Source organism: Oreochromis aureus, linkage group 13 (genome assembly GCF_013358895.1).
Source record: "Oreochromis aureus strain Israel breed Guangdong linkage group 13, ZZ_aureus, whole genome shotgun sequence".
Lineage (NCBI taxonomy): Eukaryota > Metazoa > Chordata > Actinopteri > Cichliformes > Cichlidae > Oreochromis > Oreochromis aureus.
The window spans coordinates 35,295,951-35,317,148 of NC_052954.1; the positions used below are offsets into that span (position 1 = coordinate 35,295,951).

The following is a 21,198-nucleotide window of genomic DNA, read 5'->3' on the forward strand; positions in this document are numbered from 1 at the left end:
GCAGTAGAGGAAGAAGCAGCGGGAGGCTGGTGTGCTGCAGGTAGCTAAACCTCTGAGTTCCGTTTTTATTCGAATATCCGCAGAAAAGAAGCTGCAATCTATCCGCGGATATCCGCACTTCGGTCGTCCTCGTTCAGTGACCTACGCAGCGTGCCCGCGGGGAGCCGCAGGCCCTCCGCGGAAGGAGATGTACCGCGGTCGGCCTCCTCCGAGAGGGGGCTACCCGCCTCCCTTTGAAGGCCGGGGTCCGCCTCCGCCGAGGCCCTACCCGGCCCCGGGCTACAGGGACGACCGGAGCCGGCCCAGACCTCCGTACCACTCCGGCTACCATGACCATGGACCCCCGGATCTCTACCGCCGCTCGCCGCCGCGCAGGAGGTACCCTTCCCCGGGCTCAGACAGCAATCGCGGCGGGGAGTTATGGACCGGAGGTCCGCCGAGAGAGGTGAGAGAGCCGGGGTCCGAACGGGCCGAACACATCGGACAGCCGGCAGGTTACTGGACACACACCGGTGTGGGTGGTCTGCGGGGACGGATACGGCTGAGAGGAAAAATGTCTGTTTCTCATTTATACACAGTGTGTTTGGAATCAGCTTCAGACCAGACTCCTTTAAAAAAACCGACCAATTTATCGCGAGCTTAGCTTTCAGTTTATGTACCGCGTTTATTATTTAGTTTTATTGTTTAACGTGTCTGCCCGACGACTCGTTTCAACACAGCGAGCCTTGAAACGTCAGGGCTCGCAAAATTTCAAAGTCTCTGGTAGTCCTTCGGGCAGGCACTCTTCAGTTTTTGGTAGCCCAAAATAAACTTAAGTAGCCCGAATAAAAAAGAGAGCAATTTTTTAATGTTTTGTTTCCTTTACAATATTATACATTAAAGTATAATATTGTAACGGAAACAAAAATTAATCAGAAAGTTGTTAAAATACAAATCACAACAACTGTATAAAAATTACAATCATCAACTCAAATATTTGGTTCTAATTGAACAGAAATTTCTATGAACTTGTCAGAACTGTGTAGAACATGAATCAGTCTGTGTCAGATCCTGAATCTTAAATTTCCACTGAAGTCAAGGGTAAGAGGTAAGTGGAACCAAGATCGAGGCCATTTGCTTTTTGAAGTTTGCAAAGACTGCTAAATTTTGACAATGGTAGTTCACTCTTTGCAACATAGCACGCTGTTCTAAACAGCTTTTTCAGGACTTCTTGTTGTGCTTGGTTTATTTTTAGTATGTTTTTGCAATTGCTGTTTGTTCTGGGACAGATACTGCAGACTGGGCAATAATGCATTTCTTGCATTTCTCATGGGTTCTGATGGGGTCTTTCTTAAACTTACTGGTCCCAGTTACAAAGGCGCTTGTGGACTCAAATGAAATGAAACTCACAACACACCCGGCAGAACATGATGTTATTTAGCTCGTCATATTCCAGCCACAGAAATTCTTTTGTCCATGAAACCAAAAAAGCTGAGCTTTCTTTTTGCCTCATAGTCTGATTTGTCATAACTTTTCCGTTTTGTGGTCGGCTTTTCTTTGGCTGCCCCTTCTTCACCCTGACCTGTCTTATTTGGCTCAGCATAGGGCTGTTCGATATAACGATATATATCGGATGACGATATAAAAACGTCTATCGTTTCATTTTACGCTATCGTTTGTTTCGTGGTGTCGCAAAATAAACTGTTTAGGGCAATATTTTTTTCATCGTTTTGATGGTCACTGTAGTGGCTATATTAATTTCCTAAAGTTCTCTCTTTCTCTTATATTTAATATAACCACACTACAGAAGGACAAGCGCTTGTTTTTATGCGTTGTCGTTAGCAACAACGACGGTAAAACCACCTCGTGTCCGCTTGTTTATTTTCCACATAAACCTTTCACAATAAAGCTCAAGATCCTGTTGAGACTTTTCAAAATAAACTGAATCACGTGAAAGATGCAGAGTATTTACGGATGAGAAGCAAAAAGAGCCGTCAGGTGCTAAAAATAAACCTTAGACTCAAACGTTAGAACAGGCTTTTCCCCGCAGCACGCTGTGTAATAAATACTCACAAAGAAAACGGCGGCCGTTACAACCTATGTCTAAAAATGTATCGTTTCATGCATCAGTTAAAACACTCGACTCCAGGTACGCGACGACCAGCTGGAAACACTTCACGCAAATCGAGCTGCCCGACATTCACAGAATTTACAGAAAATGTTACATTTTTGTGATTTATATCGTTATCGGACGATAGATGTCTTAATATCGGGATATGAGATTTTGGTCATATCGCACAGCCCTAGCTCAGCAGAACTAAAATACCGGCGTAAATCCTGCTGCTTTTACACACGTACTCACATAACGGTCAGCGATTCTCTGCGCAATCAACCTCTCACATGTTTAAGCTTGCTGTGGGAGATTTCACTTGTCACGTTTGAATAGTAAGCTAATGAGTGATAAGACGATGTCACAGGAATTGGTGCGCAATTAATCGTCACTCACCAATCAGTGCTGCCGCTCTCTACACACCGTTCGCGCAATCGCAAAGTGAAAGCAAAAAACAAGCACAAATTCAAACACGATTTCAATGTGTCACATATTGGCAGTGGCTCATCGATGCCAATAACATAATTACTCAGCTACATTTGCGAAAGAAAATGCAAAAGCATTGACATATATTTTCCCTTCCTATGATAGCCCGACGGGCAGGGCTGAGATAGATTTTGGTAGCCCGACTGGAAAAATCGCTAGCCCCGGGACGTCGGGCTAGCGATTTTGCGAGCCCTGAACGTTTAACTTGACCTCCTCAGCCTCATCATAAAAACACATACAGCTAACGGCAGTGATGGTGGGTTTCACATTAGTGTGGAGCAGTAATGATGCTCTGTGGAGGAAGATTCCACGGCTAGCACTTTGTTTGTAGCGTAATGTTCCCAGAGAGAGGGCAGGAGGGGCTGAAAACCCCGTGGAGAGAGCTTGGACCACGAACATCGGAGACTCAGCAGCTCAGCTGGCCTGGGAACACCTCGGGATCCTCCAGGAGCAACCTCAGAAAATAATAATACATTTTATTTAAAAGCGCTTTTTAAGACACCCAAGGACACTTAACAATAGAATAAGACAGTAGAACAATGACAAAACGTAGAATAAGAATATAAACAATAGGTTCACAGTGAATATGCAGATTTGAACGGATGAGTTTTGAGTTGAGATTTAATCTGGGGGAGAGAACCAGTGTGTCTTCTATGTGGGAGTAGAGCGCTCCACAGCCTGGGAGCAGAGCAGCTGAAAGCTCTGCTTCCCATGGTGCTAAGGCGGAAAGAAGATACAGCAAGCTCGATAGAAGAAGAAGATCAGAAGAGGTAGTGCTTAACAGGTCAGAGAGGTCAGGAGGAGCAAGGTTATGAAGGGCCTTGAAGGTGAGCAGAAGAAAGGGCATCTGGAGCACGTATGCTGAACAGCAAGACTCTGATTAGGATGTTTCTTGGTAATAATGACGTTGGTAGACGTTTAACTTGCAAGACAAAGAGCTTTGTAAAATCTTACTTTGGTTTAAGTGCTGCTTCAGCCATGAAGTTTATGTCCCAGTGACCTATAAAGTTCTAGTTGATTATAGTTCTTCAGAATAAGTGCCTGGAGATACTTCAAGAAGGACTTTGGCTGAATCCAGCTCTGCTCCCACCACACTTGGTACTGTAAGCTCAGGAACGCTCAGGTTAGAAACTGTAGAGTAATCAGAATCTCAGAAACCTGAAAAAACCCCAAACAAAACACGAAGCTGCCATAAAACATCTCCATCAGGTCACAGACGCTGATGGTGAGAAGGTTCGTTTTTCCCATTACGTGCCACAGGCGCTGGACTGTCCTCTCTGTATTCTACTCTGAGAGATTTAGTGCTGAATTTTTGAGTTTCTCTTTTTTTTTTTTTTTTTTTTTTTTTTTGTCTGTCCCATTTGGTTCTTTAGCCGTCAGAATTGTTGTCTGAAGACCAACTAGGATACCAAATGGATTTATTTTGCCAAATGGATCATCATGGCATTGCCGTATTGGTCCATTTGATCAAACTGAATTTTTGAGTTTCTCTTACAGAGGTCTCTGTCTCCACGTGGCCCGATTCCCCTGGACCACAACCTCGTCATCACCGTTGGCAACGAGCTGAATGGACCTTCTGGCTCCGCCTCCTTGTGCCATCTCGAAAGGTGATCATTAGGTAGATTTTGCATTTATTGTGATGGTTGAAGGCATTACAGTTGGATAAAGAAAGAGCAGATGTGGTCCTTTTGTGTTACTAATGAAAAGGAAATGATTTCACCATTAAAAGATGTTCACAGCGAAACGTCTCATCTAAGTAATCTGATACTAGTACTTTTAAATACTCTGAGAACAACAAGTAAGCCTGCAGTGTGAGAGCGAAGTGCTCTAATAGGGTGATATGGTACTACAAGGTCATTAAGATAAGATGGGGCCTGATTATTTAAGACCTTGTATGTGAGGAGCAGGATTTTGAATTCTGGATTTAACAGGAAGCCAATGAAGGGAAGCCAACAGGAGAAATCTGCTCTCTCTTTCTAGTCCCTGTCAGGACTCTTGCTGCAGCATTTTGGATCAGCTGAAGACTTTTCAGGGAGTTTTTAGGACATCCTGATAATAATGAATTACAGTAGTCCAGCCTGGAAGTAATAAATGCATGAACTAGTTTTTCAGCGTCACTCTGAGACAGGATATTTCTAACTTTAGAGATGTTGCACAAATGGAAGAAAGCAGTCTTACATATTTGTTTAATATGTACGTTGAAGGACATGTCCTGGTCAAAAATGACTCCAAGGTTCCTCACAGTGTTACTGGAGGCCAAGGTAATGCCATCCAGAGTAAGAATCTGCTTAGATACCATATTTCTAAGATCTTCAGGGCCGAGTACAATAACCTCAGTTTGATCTGAATGAAGAAGCAGAAAGTTAGCGGCCATCCAGGTCTTTATGTCTTTAAGACATTCCTGCAGTTTAACTAATTGGTCTGTGATACCTGGCTTCATGGACAGATAGAGCTGCGTGTCATCTGCATAGCAGTGAAAATTTATGCTATGTCTTCTAATGATGCTGCCTAAGGGAAGCATGTATAATGTAAATAGAATTGGTCCTAGCACTGAACCCTGTGGAACTCCATAATTGACCTTAGTGTGTGAAGAGGACTCTCCATTTACATGCACAAATTGGAGTCTATTAGATAGATATGATACAAACCATTGCAGTGCAGTACCTGTAATACCTACAGCATGTTCTAATCGCTCTAATAGGATATTATGGTCAACAGTATCAAACGCAGCACTGAGGTCTAGCAGGACAAGCACAGAGATGAGTCCACTGTCAGAGGCCATAAGAAGATCATTTGTAACCTTCACTAAAGCTGTTTCTGTGCTGTGATGAGCTCTGAAACCTGACTGAAACGCTTCAAATAAGCCATTCCTCTGCAGATGATCTGTTAGCTGTTTGACAACTACTCTTTCAAGGATGTTTGATATGAAAGGAAGGTTGGAGATTGGCCTATAATTAGCTAAGACAGCTGGGTCTAGAGATGCTTTTTAAGTAAAGGTTTAACTACAGCCAGCTTGAAGGCCTGTGGTACATAGCTGATTATTAGAGATAGGTTGATCATATTTAAGATTGAAGCATTAATTAATGGCAGGACTTCTTTGAGCAGTTTTGTAGGAATGGGGTCTAAAAGACACGTTGATGGTTTGGAGGAAGTAATTATTGAAGTTAACTCAGAAAGATCAATTGGAGAAAAAGAGTCTAAATGAATATCAGTGGTACTGAAACTAGCTGTAGATAATATTACATCTGTGAGATGATTATGGGTAATTTTTTCTCTGATGGGTAAAATGAAGGCGTAAAATTATTAACAAGATAATCAACCTCTGTTGGAGTAGCATTCAGATAGCTGCTCTGCTCTATGTTGGTACAGGGCATTGAAGATGATAACAGTGGGTGGATTATATTCTTAAACTTAGTTACAGCACTTTCAGAAAGACATCTACTGTGATAAAGTCTACTCTCCACTGCTGTGTAATCAATTATTGTAAATGTTATCAGGAAATGATCAGACAGCAGAGGGTTTTCAGGAAACACTGTTAAATGTTCAGTTTCTATGCCATATGTTAAAACAAGATCTAGAGTGTGATTAAAGTGGTGGGTGGGTTCTTTTACATTTTGAGAGAAGCCAATTGAGTCTAATAACAGATTAAATGCCATGTTGAGGCTGTCATTTTTAGCATCTACATGGATGTTAAAATCACCCACAATAATTATTTTATCTGAGCTGAGCACTAAATCAGATAAAAGTCTGAGAAATCAGAGAGAAACTCTGTGTAAGGCCCAGGTGGACGATAGATGATAACAGCATCAGGCTTTCAAATGAATTAAAAGTCTGTCTTGGTCTTTGGTTGATTAATAGGCTGGTGTGAAAAATTGCTGCCACACCGCCCCCTTGGCCTGTGCTTCGAGGTTTCTGACAATTATGTGTCAGTGAATGTTAAAAAATGTGTTATCTGCACAACCAGTGAGGTTTAGCTACTTTATGTTTTTGTCTCCATACAGACGGGAGTACGAGCAAAGCCGGGGTCGGAGCAGACCTCGCAGCCGCAGTCCCGACCGGAGTCGGGCCAGGAGTCTTGGAAGGAGCAAGAGCCGCCCCCGTAGCCAGAGCCGCAGTCCAAAACGGAACCGGGCCAAGAGCCGGGGGCGAAGCCGCAGTCCGGACCGGAGCCGGGCCAGGAGCAGGGCCAAGAGCCAGAGCCGCAACAGGAGCCACAGTCCGGACCGGAGCAGGGCCAAGAGTCAGGGCCGCAGCAAGAGTCGCCCCCGCAGCAGGTCTAAATCTAGGTCCAGATCTAGGTCTCGATCCAGAGGAAGGAGTCGAGGGCGGAGCTACAGCAAAGGGACAAGCTATGCTCGCAGTAAGAGCCGTCAGAGGAGCCGAAGTCGCAGTCGCAGTGCGAGCAGCAGCTCGAGCTCAAGCAGCCACAGCAGAGGTGATGCGACAGATTTGAATAAAGGGTTTAAGGAGCTGGAAATGGCTCGACGCAAGAAGGAACTTGAGGAGCTGCTCACATTACCAACAAAATCCATCCTGAAGAAACGCAGCTCAGAGGACTCGCCATCTGTCAGGGTAAGTTTGCAGACAGTGTTTAAGTCGGTGTTTTGATACACGCTTCTGTCCGCCAAAAAGCAGAGATGACCACGGCGGAGTTCCTCAAAATGACCATCATAGTATTTCTGTTACAGAGCACGGACTCTCCTCAAACTCAGGATGGCTCCATGTCCCGACTGGCCGATCAGCTCCTGCACGCCGTTAAAGGCGCTGACCCTCGCATGGTGGCGTCCATGCTGGCGGAGCTGCGGTCTGATCCACAGATGGCTCGCCGTGCTGGCCTCGACGCTGAGATCAAAGAAATCCTCAGCCTGCTGGGGATGACAACGCCGGGGCCCAGGACTCAGGAGAAGGTGCTAGACGACATTGACGATGAGGAGAGATTCCTGTATGGCGATTCGGAGGATCCCAAACCGCCGGCGCCGGAGCCAGTCTTGCCCCACAGTCTAGACTTGTATGGAGATGTAACTGAGGAGGTGCTGTATGGAGACTACCCACAGCAGAAACTGGTCTCTGCTCAGACACACGGATGCACCCTTCAGCCCCCTCACTCCACGGACAGTTATGTGAGCCGGCCCACCATCAGCCCCGACCAGAACATCACGGTCCAGGTGTCGAACCCCGCTTACCCGCCTGGGACCGAGCCCCTGGAGGAGGGCGAGCGCCAGGCACTAGAAGAGTACGAGAAGATCCAGGATCTGCTTAAAACCATCGGTCTGGACCTTGGAGTGGCCGAAATTACCAAGATGGCTGCCAGGACCAAAGAACGTCTCCACGGGAACAAACCACCTACAAAGACGCCCACACGGCGCAGACGGTACTCCTCCGACAGCTCTGACGGCAGCCGGCGGGGCCGTAGGTCACGAAGCCACAGTGGCAGCTCCAGCAGCACCAGCCGGAGTCGGAGCCACGGACGGGGTGGCGGTGCCACTGGCGCGGGCTGGAGCAGCGACGAGGATGACCGCAGGAAGAGCTCAGCTCAGCTCAAATCCCACCAAGACCGTGACGTTAAAGAGGAGAAAGGCGAGTGGAGCAACACGGCAGCGCCGCCCTGTCAGACTCCAGAGCCAAGCGGCCACCCCCCTCATCCAGGTGTACCCATCCCCACCTACCCCCCCTCGCAGGTCCCCGCCATGATGCACCCCAGCTACCCCCCGCCTGTGTACACTCAGTATGGGAATTACTTGCCCTTCGTACCCCAGCAGTGGCCCCCCACATATCCACCCCCAAACATGGGGATGCCTCCCCCTACAGGTGCTGAGGAGTACCCCCCCACACTGCCCTACAAACAGGCTTACACCCCTGAGCCAGGGGTCAAAGGTCAGTCTCCTTTTAAAGAACTCTTATCACATTTAGTCTGAGCGTGACGATTTATTGCGGGATGTTTTCCTCACTGCTAACCAGGTGGCCCCGCCTCTTCCTGTCACGGATCCTTGCGTGTAGGTTGCTGTAGTGTTTGTCCTCTCACTTCTCCTCTGCAGCTTCCTCAAAACAGCATGTAGCAGACAGGGCTGACAAATCAGTAACTGTTCAATAACAGTTACTGATTTGTCACAGAGACTCTGCATCCTCATTGGCTAATGAGTTGTGATTAAATGTTCATTATCCAATGACTGTCCCCTGCTTGCTGCTCCTCTGTGACTGTAACGGGACTTAAATAAACTTCATGTTTTATACAGTCAGACCTGAAAGCACTGACTGAGACTGTTAGCTAGCTAATTTCATGAGCAGGACAGTCCCTCTCAAAGGCTTCTCTACAGTCAGGCCAGTGGAGTCGCCCCCTACTGGACATTAAAAAAAAAAAATGCAGCTTTAAGAAGCTGCTTCCAGCTTTATGTACAGTCTGTTTGCTTCAGAGTACTTGGCCATTTTTATTAGCTGTTATTTAATAGGTTGAGAAGGCTGATATGTTCACTACACAAATATTTGCACGTCATTAAGTCATAAACATTCAGATAGTTTTAAAATGTGTTGTTACTATTTTTACCCGCCTCCATAATCAGTGTAAAACATGGTTGGCCACCGTTGAATCCAGTGTACAGAACTGGCGAGCGCTGGAAGAATAAACTGGATTCATCGAGCAGCGAGTGCAGGATGAGAAGCTGTGGGTCAGTCAGTGTAAATAAATGTGTCTGTCCATCCTCAGGTTTGGTGAAGAGCTCCACCCAGCACGCAGAGAAGGGGAGCGCCAAAGCTGTGAGAGTGTCTGAGGAGCAGAACAACGAGAGCCAGAAACAGAAGGTCAGCCTCCATCGCTTCTTCCCACATCTTTGCATTTACGTCAGAAGGAAGCTTATGCCTCCACATCCTTTGGCTCCACCTGAAAAACTGAGATGTGGATCATTCCAAGAAGGAAAGATGTAGATTTGGGCGGAGCCTCTGACTCGCTGATTCAGCTGATTGGATGTTCACACCTGTGACTGTGTTGGTTTGTTCAGGTTCTGGAGGAGAGAGAGAAGCTGAAGCAGGAGCGAGAGATCAGGATGAAGAAGAAGGAGTATCTGATGAAGGAGCTGGAGAGGCTCAGGAAGCAGCAAGGTGTGTTACTGTGTTACAGGTGATTTATGCTCCGCCCACCCAGCAGTCCCAGCCAGGATGTGGTAGGACGTCCTATAAAGCTGGTGTTGGTTTTAAGTTTATTAATGAAGTATAAAATCAGACACTTTTATTAGCTGAAATGAGACTGGAGATCCTCAGGGATCGCCTCTGGGTCTTCTTTTTATTTGTTTTTATTCAACACATGCACAGCTGTGTACAGCAGATCATTTCAGAAACCCGCCGCTGTAGAAAGTTTCATTTGGTGTTTGTTGTTTTAGCTGTGACATGAAAACATGGAGCTGCAGGAGGCACCTTCTGATCGATGGGATGTCACTGATGGCGCTTTGACATTTGCCCTGCAATGTTTTTCAGGCGAGCTGCTGAGGAAGAAGCGCCGGGAGAAGGATGGCCACAAAGACCCTCTGCTGCAGGAGATCAGCCACCTGCAGGAGGAGGTCATGGCCCAGATCTCCAACCTCCGCAAGGAGCACGAGGCTGCCGAGAAGAAACGCAGCGAGATCGAGAAAGTCGCACTCATCCTTGGCCTGAACCCGTCGGACCGACCCCGCAGGATCAGCAAACCGCCCGAGGTCCAGAAGGCTGAGCAGCAGACTCCACCACAGAAGAAGAAACGTGAGGCAGAAAGGAGCCCAGAAGGGCGGCCGGCGGCCAGCGGCCCTGCGATGAAGGTATACTTACCTGCAGAGGAGGTAACAGGAAGTGATATTGGAGTTAGAAAGCATAGCTAGGGTCAGATATTGATCAGAGTTTACTCAGACGAGATGTGTCGAGAAGCACTGAGAACATGTTCCTTTATTCACTCAGTGAGGTTCACCTGCAGACCACTGTCCTCTAAAGCTGTTATTTTGAATTCAATGCTTTTATTTTGGAAGATCTTACTTTGCGCCTGTAGTTTTTTCTGCCTCATCATCACGTCAGCGGTGAAACTAGTTTCATTGAACATCAGCTGTTTAATGGTTTTATATAAAAATGCTAATATAAGAAGTTTAAATGTTTCATGACAAGATTCTGCGATCTTGTCGCGTTAGACTGGAAATAGATAGCTCAGAGAAATGAAATGTTTTTAAAGCTTTGCTAACAAACAAGAAGTTTATCGGGGATGTGAAGGGTTTGTATAATCGCTGGGTGGAGCTAAAACCTCACTAATGTCTAATGTAAATTAGTTTAATCCATTCATCATCATAGAAATGTCTTTTAATGTCTTTTACTGCTGTTTGTTTTCGTTACGCTCAGAGTGAGAGTGCGCTTTAATGCAGCTGTAGTAACAATAAGACGGTTTGAAAATATTTCAATCTTTGTGGTCGAGTGATGTAGTTTAGAGTACCAGTTCAGCTCAGCAAGCTGTGAAACGTAGAAACAGGAAGTCAAAAAAGTATTTCTAGAAAATAAAATATTATTTCCATAAAGGTTAGCAAGCTAATGTACCTCTGCAAAGCTTAGGAGGATTCACGTGTGCTTGTGTCGGGCTTTAATGCGCTCTCCTCTCATTCTGTCTGTTTGTTGTGACATCACATGTTGTCAGATTGGACTGTTATGGCCGCCAACATTTATACCCGTGCATGGCAAAGCTCCGCCAGTCTGGAGTAGTTGGAGGTGGAGTTTCTCTCGTTGAGTTGATTCAATTCAGCTTTATTTACACAGCGCCAAATTACAACAACAGTCGCCTCAAGGCGCTTTATATTGTACAGTAGATCGCACAATAATAAATACAGAGAAAAACCCAACAATCATATGACCCCCTATGAGCAAGCACTTTGGCGACAGTGGGAAGGAAAACTCCCTTTAACAGGAAGAAACCTCCGGCAGAACCAGGCTCAGGGAGGGGGGGGCCATCTGCTGCGACCGGTTGGGGTGAGAGAAGGAAAACAGGACAAAGACATGCTGTGGAAGAGAGACAGAGATTAATAACAGATATGATTCGATGCAGAGAGGTCTATTAACACATAGTGAGTGAGAAAGGTGACTGGAAAGGAAAACTCAATGCATCATGGGAATCCCGGCAGCCTACGCCTATTGCAGCATAACTAAGGGAGGATTCAGGGTCACCTGGTCCAGCCCTAACTATATGCTTTAGCAAAAGGAAAGTTTGAAGCCTAATCTTGAAAGTAGAGATAGTGTCTGTCTCCTGAATCCAAACTGGAAGCTGGTTCCACAGAAGAGGGGCCTGAAAACTGAAGGCTCTGCCTCCCATTCTACTTTTAAATACTCTAGGAACAACAAGTAAGCCTGCAGAGCGAGAGCGAAGTGCTCTAATAGGGTGATATGGTACTACAAGGTCATTAAGATAAGATGGGGCCTGATTATTTAAGACCTTGTATGTGAGGAGCAGGATTTTGAATTCAATTCTGGATTTAACAGGAAGCCAATGAAGGAAGCCAAAACAGGAGAAATCTGTTCTCTTTCTAGTCCCTGTCAGGACTCTTGCTGCAGCATTTTGGATTAACTGAAGACTTTTCAGGGAGTTTTTAGGACATCCTGATAATAATGAATTACAGTAGTCCAGCCTGGAAGTAATAAATGCATGAACTAGTTTTTCAGCGTCACTCTGAGACAGGATATTTCTAATTTTAGAGATGTTAGCAAATAGAAGAAAGCAGTCTTACATATTTGTTTAATATGTGCATTGAAGGACATGTCCTGGTCAAAAATGACTCAAGGTTCCTCACAGTGTTACTGGAGGCCAAGGTAATGCCATCCAGAGTAAGAATCTGCTTAGATACCATATTTCTAAGATTTTCAGGGCCGAGTACAATAACCTCAGTTTGATCTGAATGAAGAAGCAGAAAGTTAGCGGCCATCCAGGTCTTTATGTCTTTAAGACATTCCTGCAGTTTAACTAATTGGTGTGTGTTACCTGGCTTCATGGACAGATAGAGCTGCGTGTCATCTGCATAGCAGTGAAAATTTATGCTATGTCTTCTAATGATGCTGCCTAAGGGAAGCATGTATAATGTAAACAGAATTGGTCCTAGCACTGAACCCTGTGGAACACCATAATTGACCTTAGTGTGTGAAGAGGACTCTCCATTTACATGCACATTACATGGGGCGATCGTGGCTCAAGAGTTGGGCGTTCGCCTTGTAATCGGAAGGTTGCCGGTTTGAGCCCCGGCTCGGACAGTCTCGGTCGTTGTGTCCTTGGGCAAGACACTTCACCCGTTTCCTACTGGTGGTGGTCAGAGGGCCCGGTGGCGCCAGTGTTCGGCAGCCTCGCCTCTGTCAGTGCGCCCCAGGGTGGCTGTGGCTACAATGTAGCTTGCCATCACCAGTGTGTGAATGACTGGATATGTATAGCGCTTTGGGGTCCTTAGGGACCATAAAGGCGCTATATAAATACAGGCCATTTACCATTTACAAATTGGAGTCTATTAGATAGATATGATACAAACCACTGCAGTGCAGTACCTGTAATACCTACAGCATGTTCTAATCGCTCTAATAGGATATTATGGTCGACAGTATCGAACGCTGCACTGAGGTCTAGCAGGACAAGCACAGAGATGAGTCCACTGTCAGAGGCCATAAGAAGATCATTTGTAACCTTCACTAAAGCTGTTTCTGTGCTGTGATGAGCTCTGAAACCTGACTGAAACTCTTCAAATAAGCCATTCCTCTGCAGATGATCTGTTAGCTGTTTGACAACTACTCTTTCAAGGATGTTTGATATGAAAGGAAGGTTGGAGATTGGCCTGTAATTAGCTAAGACTGCTGGGTCTAGAGATGCTTTTTAAGTAAAGGTTTAACTACAGCCAGCTTGAAGGCCTGTGGTACATAGCTGATTATTAGAGATAGGTCAAAGCGCTTTATAGTGTAAGGTAGACCCTACAATAACACATGCAGAGAAAACCCAACAGTCATGTGACCGCCTATGAGCGAGCGCTTTGGCGACAGTGGGAAGGCTGTACTGAATCGTAGTCATTGCAGACTGATGATGAATGTTTCGTGCTTCTAGGACAATCACAGTGTACATTTCAGAAGCGTTTGCGTGTATGACAGTGCAGCTTGCCTCATCAGTGATTGGTTGTTGAAGCTGTGACAGCCACACCAGCGAAGGCCCCGTGAGCCAGGTTATACAGATCGATGATGATCAGTAACTGCTCGCTCATCATTTAGTGCACTTACGCAGCGATGTTGGTTTGAAGAGCACCCCATCCTCGTCCAGACACATCCAACTTCAGGTATTAAAGCAGCACATACGTGTGTGGCTCACGTTTACAGCTGCTGCTCGGCTGGTTTGGCTGTCACACGCTGGGTGTCAGCATCAGAAAGGTGTAACGCTACCAAGGCGTGGATACTGGTCGAGTCAGATCCAGATTTTAGTTTGCGTTAATGAGCGACTGGTCATGAAAACAACGCTGCTGAGCATTGGGTTATAGACTGAATTTAGACTGTTGAGTTTCATCGTGATTGCTGCAAGTTTGTGCTCAAGTTGAAATTTTGTGTAAGAAGTTACTGCCGCTATAAAAACCGTCTGAGGGATACGCGTTGACATCTTCAATGCGGAGTCACACAAGGTAAGAAACCCTTTAAAAGGAGCTCCTGTTTTTGCTCTGAATGCAGGCTGTCGCTCTTCTGCCCACCATCTTGACTCTCCATCATTTTTCTTTCTTTGTTCTTCTTTAGCAGATTTGCGTGACTCTGTCGCCTTCAAAGGCGTCCCTGCACACGCCGCCCGACGCCACTGCAGCTCCAGCCCCGCCCCCCGAGCCATTTGAATACTATGACGCTGGAAACCACTGGTGCAAAAACTGTAACGCTACGTGTGGTTCCATGTTTGATTTTTTCACACACTTGCACAGCAAAACGCACCTAAAGGTTTGTTTTCATGTTTTACACTTTAAAGCATCATCGCCCACATTGTCTGAAATTCTCTCTCTTTGATATTCAGTTGATATTCATACCTCGACGGGCTCCTCGTCTTTGCTCTTTTACATTTCATGTTCTTCTCCGTTCCTCAGACTCTGGACCCCTATGACCGACCATGGGCTTCCACTCCAAGCAAAATGAACAAGAACCAGCCACCAGACGAGAAGCTGACGAAACCCGCTAAAGGTACTTGTGCTGCACCATCAGAGGATCCTGCAGACTTATCACAGTCTGTTTTTTGAACCACTGAATTTTGTTAGCCGTATTTTGGTTCCAGGTGGAGCTCAGTGTGGATCTCTGCTGCCATTTCTGTCTCTTAATGAAAACAGTGATAATGAAGTGATTCGCATCGGAGCATAGGGGAGACTCCTGTCCGCACCTCCAGTGCTGATTCGTTTCTTTTTCATGCCTCACATGGTTCTGAAAGCTGCTGAAAATGCAACAACAGTTGGTAAAGTGTGCTAAGTTCTTGGTGCAGGTGTGTCGGCATCACCCCAAAAACAGCTTGACTGCATCTCCTGCAGGCCCCCGGTTATTGCTGAGGAGCTGCAGCATTTTTCATCTTTCACTGCTCTGAAATAATCACTCGACTCTTTACCATCTGTTTTCCAAAAAAGTCAGCACCCCGTCTCTTTAACCTTCTCCTTTCTTGACAGGTACTGGAAATGGACACTTCCATAAGGTAAACATGATTGGTAGCTCATTTATCCTCCGTTTGAGGGTTGAAAATGTCGTGTGTGTCGCGCTGCAGGTTCAGAGTTCCTGGTACCCGTCAGAGGTTTCTTCTGCCTGCTGTGCAGAGAGTTTTATGGCGACGGCATCTGTGCAGAAGAGCATGTCACCACGCACGCTCACAACGAGAAATATAAGGTTTGGAACTCAATGAGTTAAGCATCGGCAAGCATACAGAGATCTGCGCCACCTAAACCTTAAAAGGTGGTCAGGTCTGCCTTTCCTTTTCTTGATATAGACTGCTCAAATAAAGCAACACTTCACACATGGGATCTCAGAGGTCAGACCCCCCACCCCCACTCATCCTGGAAATCTGGACAGCCACATGGTTTAATGGAAGAGAAAATTGTGAATCTTTACAGACGACTGAATTCAAAGACGCCAACAATCAAAAAGAAAAGGCTCGTCCATTATGCTGAAATTTCATTGCAGCACCTAAAAATGCTCCTCAGTTCTCATCCTGTACAAAGGAACAGACACCAGTTCTGCTGTTGGGCTGAGGGGCATCTATGGCCAGCTGTAGACTAACTGCCTGTCATCTGGAATTTTCCCCATGCTCTAAAAAGTGTTGCTTTGAATTATTTGAGCAGTGTATTTCTGGGGTTTGATCATTTCTGATGTGTAGATTGTAAGATTACACGTTTATATGTCAAATGACCAAAGTGGAATTCAATATATATTCTTGACTCTTCCTCTCCAGAAACAAATGTATGAGAATCCACTGTACGAGCAGAGGCGGAACCTGGACCGCCAGGCCGGACTGGCCTTAGAGGCAAGTGGAAAGAAACGTAAACATGACGACGATGAGAAAGACAGCAAAGAGGAAAAGTCCAAACACAAAAAAGAGAAAAAGGAAAAGGAGAAAAAGAAAGAAGAGGATGTTTCAAAGGAGGACAAGTCAAAAATGAAAAAGGAGGAAGACGAGGATAAGCTGAAGCCAAGCAAAAAGGAGGATTTAAAGAGTGCCAAGAGCCCTGAAAAGGAGTGGCCTTATTACAGCAAGAAAAATAATGATGAAAAGTACAACTACAGCAAGAAGGAAGACAAGTACCATTACAGCCGAGAGGAAGACGAAAGGGACAGCCGGTACAGATACAGCAGGGATGAGGAATATCGGTACCATTACCGCACCGATGCTAATGACCGTCCAAAATATGGTTCGAAAGATGATGGGGACAAATTTAAAGGTGGCAAATATTCAGATGCCAGATCCAAAAATGAGAAAGAGCGAGATGAATGCAAACCTAAACCTGAGAGGGAAGGTTTTAAAAAGTCTGAGCCAGAGAAGCTGGCAGTCAGCAAGCCCGAACCACTACCAAAACCCTACGAACTGCCCAAAATTCTTTGTGGCCCCAGTCCAGCCATGAGGGCCAAGCTCCGCAAGCAGAGCCTGGAGGCTGGTAAACCAACTACACCAGCAACAACCACATTTGGAAAGTTCATCTGGAAGAAGAAGGAGAACATGCTGGCAAAGGAGGCGGAGAAAGTTGCTGCAGAGTTCATCAAGGAGGATGAAGCCGCTGCGAAGGACAAGTCACCCTCGGTGGAAGACTCTTTTGCAAAGTCAGTAGCTGTTGCCAAAGAGATCGCAGAGAAGCTGGGAAACCAGCCAAGCGTATCTGCTCCCTGGATGTCCAACCGGGGACGGATCCGACCCAACCTCCCTACACCTGCTCTAGGTCTGAGGAAGCCAACCCTGATGGGCAGACCTGCATCTCTGAATACCTTTCTGTCCATTAAACCCCAAAACCCTACTTTAGTAGAGTCTCTTCCAACAGAGGGCGCAGTACTCACGCCTCCTCCCTTGAGTTCCGGAAATGGTCTGCTTCAGACTAAAACGGTCCCATACGTTGATAAACTTGGGCCATTTGAGGCAGTCCCTCCCCTGTTTCAGGTTAGACCTCCACCCGTGGTGCCTGTACCATCTGAAGTTAAATCTACTCCGCCTGTTTCTGAACCAGCCTCAGTCCAGCCAAATCCTGCCCCTGCCGGTGTCACAACTCCTACACTTTCTAAATTTAATCTTGCTCCTACAGTTTTTGAACCTGCCCCAGTCCAGCCAAATTCTGCCCCTGCAGGTGTCACAACTCCTACACTTTCTAAATTTAATCCTGCTCCTACAGTTTTTGAACCTGCCCCAGTCCAGCCAAATCCTGCCCCTGCAGGTGTCACAACACCTACACCTTCTAAAGTTAACCCTGCTCCACCAGTGTTTGAACCTGCCCCAATCCAGTCAAAGACTGCCCCTGCAGGTGTCACAACTCCTACACCTTCTAAATTTAATCCTGGTTCAACAGTTTCTAAACCTGTCCCAGTCAACTTAAAGCCGGTCCCAGTACAGGCAAAACCTTTAACTTCTTCAGCTACCACAGCTACTCCAGCACAACCAGCCATGATAAAGATTGTGTCTGACGTGGCAGCTCCTGGTGTCCCAGAGGGTGAGCAGACTCGTACGGTGTTTGTCAAACCTCCACCTTTCATGAATAAGTGTGATGGAGCTCAGAAATCAGACAAATTTAGGAGTAACCTGGCTGCAGCCAGAGCCCAAGATTTATTTGGTATCTTCTACAGCAGCATCAGCCAAACGGGCCCCTCCTCGTTCAGCAAACCAGCATCAGATTCTAGAGCTGAAGGCAGTAGTGGCAGTAAAAGTCCATTTTTAGTTCCAAAAGCCCTAACAGCCCAACCACAGTCCAAACCACACCCTGAATCAGAGCCCCAAACAGAGTCTCAGCCACAGTCCAAACCACAGACACAGCAACACCTTGAACTCCAGCCTGAACCACAGCCCAAGGCACAAGGTCCTACTCAGTTCCCACTTCCAAATGAACTCCAAAGATCTCCACAACGAAGTCCAAATGAACACCCACAAAACCCACTGACCCTGACAAACTCAGGCATTCAAATCATGTCTGTCTGGTCCCTGCAGTCTGCCAAAGACTCCGCATCTGAGTTGGCTCTACCTAATGAAAGAAGCACGCAAATGCCTCAACCAAGATTGTCTCCTCCGCTTCAGTGTGAGGCTCAGAGTGCACCTGAAGACCAGTCCGTGACAGCCAAATTGGATCCCGAAATCTTCCCAGAGAGTCAGTCTTCCAGACTGGAGTCCCAGCTCAAACCATGTCCTGAAAGTCAAATAGAGCCCCGACAGTCAGAATTAAACAGGGGCAACCAATTCCATCCAGAGGCTCATTCTGACACAGAACCTGAACCCAAACCAAAAACGGGTCCTAAAACTAGGGGTAAGAAAACCCCGCCTGCTCCTCGGCCAACCCGGCAAACCCGATCCCAAACAAGATACCAGACCCGACAGCAGCTGAACCAGAACCAGCCTGAACCAGAACCCGAGTCAGCTTCAGGTGACACTGATGCTGCAACTTCAGACCCAAAGAACTTGGACATGGTAGATCCTGGCTCTACGTCGCAGCCGGAGGCTGAGGCGTCCAGTGAGGCGAACCCTCAGATTATGAAGATAACTGCAGAAACACTGGGCCTGCCCTCTGACATGACCTCACTGGACTTTGAATATGATTTTAACTTTGAGTAGGAGTCGACTGGGCTTTATGACATGGGGGCAAGGTTTATTCTAACCACTGGGCCATTCAGAAAGGCTGAAGCCACAGTGTGTCACATATTGGAGGGCATCTGAAAGTGACGAGATAGACACTTGCTGAAGGACTTCACCTGTCTAAAGGACCAGATTTATTTAGAGTTTAGTTGAATTCCTTTGTTCACTGTTTTCTCCAGAATTTGTTTTTAGGTCTGATTGATCTCATAGAAACGTGTCCAGGACATTTATCCCCACCCAGGAGTCTCCTAGTTATGCAGCTTTTGCTTACACATCGCAGGTTTCAAATAGACTAAAAGAAGAATTTAAATACTCAAAAAAACCTATAAACTGCTTGATTTATGCCATTTCTGTTTAAATAACACAATAAACCTCCTTTCTTTGATCGTATTCGGCAGCTGCGAGCGCTGGTGTTTTGCGTTTTGGAGTTGCATTTAAATGAACAATGATTTCACCTAACAGGACAAGTGAGCTCATGTAGACGGCTGTCATCCGATCTACTGAATGAGAAACCTTATAAAATCAGAGCGCTTACCTGGTCTGGTTGTGATTTGTTAGTTTTTAGTTACGGTGTACCTGATGCTACCTGGCTCTAAATAATAAAAACACAATTGCGGACTTTCAGCCTGACCCAGTCCTTGAAATACATAAACCAGGCTCACTAAAGCACACAGTCTTTTATTGTAATGACACAACTTGTCCTTTGAGGCAGCAGTGTCTGTCTGAGGTGCTCTCTGTTGTAAGTGGAGCTGCAGCTGACGATGATGATGATTTGGATGAGTCTGCTAAGACTCCTGTGAATTTCCATACGCTGAGGTGAACCTGAAACACTTTGTAATCCTTGGACCCTTTCACAGTTCATCTGGACCAACCGTTTGGTTTCACCTCATTTCTGCTTCTTGTCACAGGAAATGTTGGCCCAGAACCTTTCGGGAAATAAAAGATTCCTGAAGTCAAAAAAAGCCCAACAAAGTTCAGACAGTTCATCCCAGACTCATTTCTTAAATTTTCAAGCATCTGTGTATTTTTTTTTTTTTTTTATATATAGGCGACCTTTCTGTTGTTGATCTCAGACTTGCTGGATGTCTTCCCCTGTGTAAAGGGTCTGAACTGAATCATCTGTCTCAGAATAGATAAATCTGTGGCTGGGAAATGCTAGAAAAGAACCTGAGACCTGGACCTCAAAGTTCCTGAACCTTCAGAGAATATGGCATCTCAGAACACGAGGTGAGGCTTAATTTAGCAACCAGATCGTCAAAAGTTTCTTAGTGTCTGGGAAATATGTCAATGTGAAGGCGAAGATCTGAGTCATGGTCCTTTCACTGGTTCTCAGTGTTTGATCCAGCTAACCCAGATTAACTCACTGTAACGTGCTAAATTTGTGGTTAAGCTGTTTAAGAACTTGCAGATGAGAGGCTGTAATCCCTGTTAGGGTCTCAAACAAATGGTTGGAAAGCAGAGCGTATCATACTAAAAGGAAATGTTGTTCCCTCATCACCTATTGAATGGCCTCATACAGACGAAACTGATGGGGTTCTGGGATAGTTGGAAGACTGCTCCTTCAAAGAGCACAGTGTAGTTTGGGGGGGTTCACAGTTAAGGCCTCGTTTCGACCTTGGAAAGCTTGTTCTGATGCCCCTGAATGAAACAGTCTCTGGAACTGCATCAGATGTTCTTCCTTCATTGTGTTTGAAACTGCTTGTCCTGTAACGTGTTAAAGTTTTAATAAAAGGAGAAACTCCAACATGTCTCTGTGGGCTCATTACAAGGGAAAGAAACTTTATTCAATCAAAATAGGGACAAAATCGGAACACACGGGAGCACACGGGATGCTCGGCTCAGGTTTAAGTACTTCTACAGATAAAAGGCAAAAATCTGATTTAAAAAATATTATTAGTTATATATTATTAGTAAAGTTCTGAGAGCCTGATGTCTGGATGATTATAGAGTATAAAGCAGAAGGTGATTCTGACCCAGAATAGTTTGTGATATTCTCTCTTATTTAGTTTGTATTTGAAGGTTTGATGAATAATCTGCAGTGATTAAGAATCCTTCCAGAGATTCCTGCAGCCAGAGTTGGATCGACTCTGGAAGTTGTGACCGAGTGTCAAATCTGAGAACCGCGCAGTGGCGCCCATGGCAGAAGTAGTCAGGGACAAGTCCAAATACTCAAGCCGATTATACGATTATTAAACTGCAGTTTGTGACCCAGCGGGCTCACCTGTCTCAGGTAAAGCCTCTGATTGAGCCTGTCTCCATGTTGGGGGGTATCTACAGTGTTGGGGAGTAATGGAATACAAAATATGAGTAACTGTATTCTGTTACAGTTACCATTTAAATAGGT

At 45.8% G+C, this 21,198-nt stretch overlaps 1 protein-coding gene across 2 annotated transcripts; it reads left to right on the plus strand.

Moving 5' to 3' along the window:
• Nucleotides 1–18: 18 nt before the first annotated feature.
• Nucleotides 19–20,598, plus strand: znf318 (zinc finger protein 318). Of its 2 annotated transcripts, none has more exons than XM_031736089.2 (11): nt 19–445; nt 4,073–4,182; nt 6,577–7,147; nt 7,264–8,449; nt 9,276–9,370; nt 9,568–9,667; nt 10,040–10,356; nt 14,312–14,503; nt 14,647–14,740; nt 15,306–15,424; nt 15,987–20,598. In XM_031736089.2, the coding sequence occupies exons 1-11, from the start codon at nt 188–190 to the stop codon at nt 18,831–18,833; spliced, it is 5,889 nt and encodes a 1,962-aa protein (XP_031591949.2). In that variant the 5' UTR covers nt 19–187; the 3' UTR covers nt 18,834–20,598. The 2 variants fall into 2 exon arrangements, with proteins under 2 accessions (XP_031591949.2, XP_031591950.2); XM_031736090.2 differs by having other exon boundaries at nt 14,315–14,503.
• Nucleotides 20,599–21,198: the final 600 nt, after the last annotated feature.

Coding starts and splice junctions, on each gene's coding strand:
- znf318 (XM_031736089.2), top strand. CDS start 188: ATGTACCGCGGTCGGCCTCCTCCGAGAGGGGGCTACCCGCCTCCCTTT. Junction 7,148..7,263: donor AGGACTCGCCATCTGTCAGG/GTAAGTTTGCAG, acceptor TTTCTGTTACAG/AGCACGGACTCTCCTCAAAC. Junction 9,371..9,567: donor ACGAGAGCCAGAAACAGAAG/GTCAGCCTCCAT, acceptor TGGTTTGTTCAG/GTTCTGGAGGAGAGAGAGAA.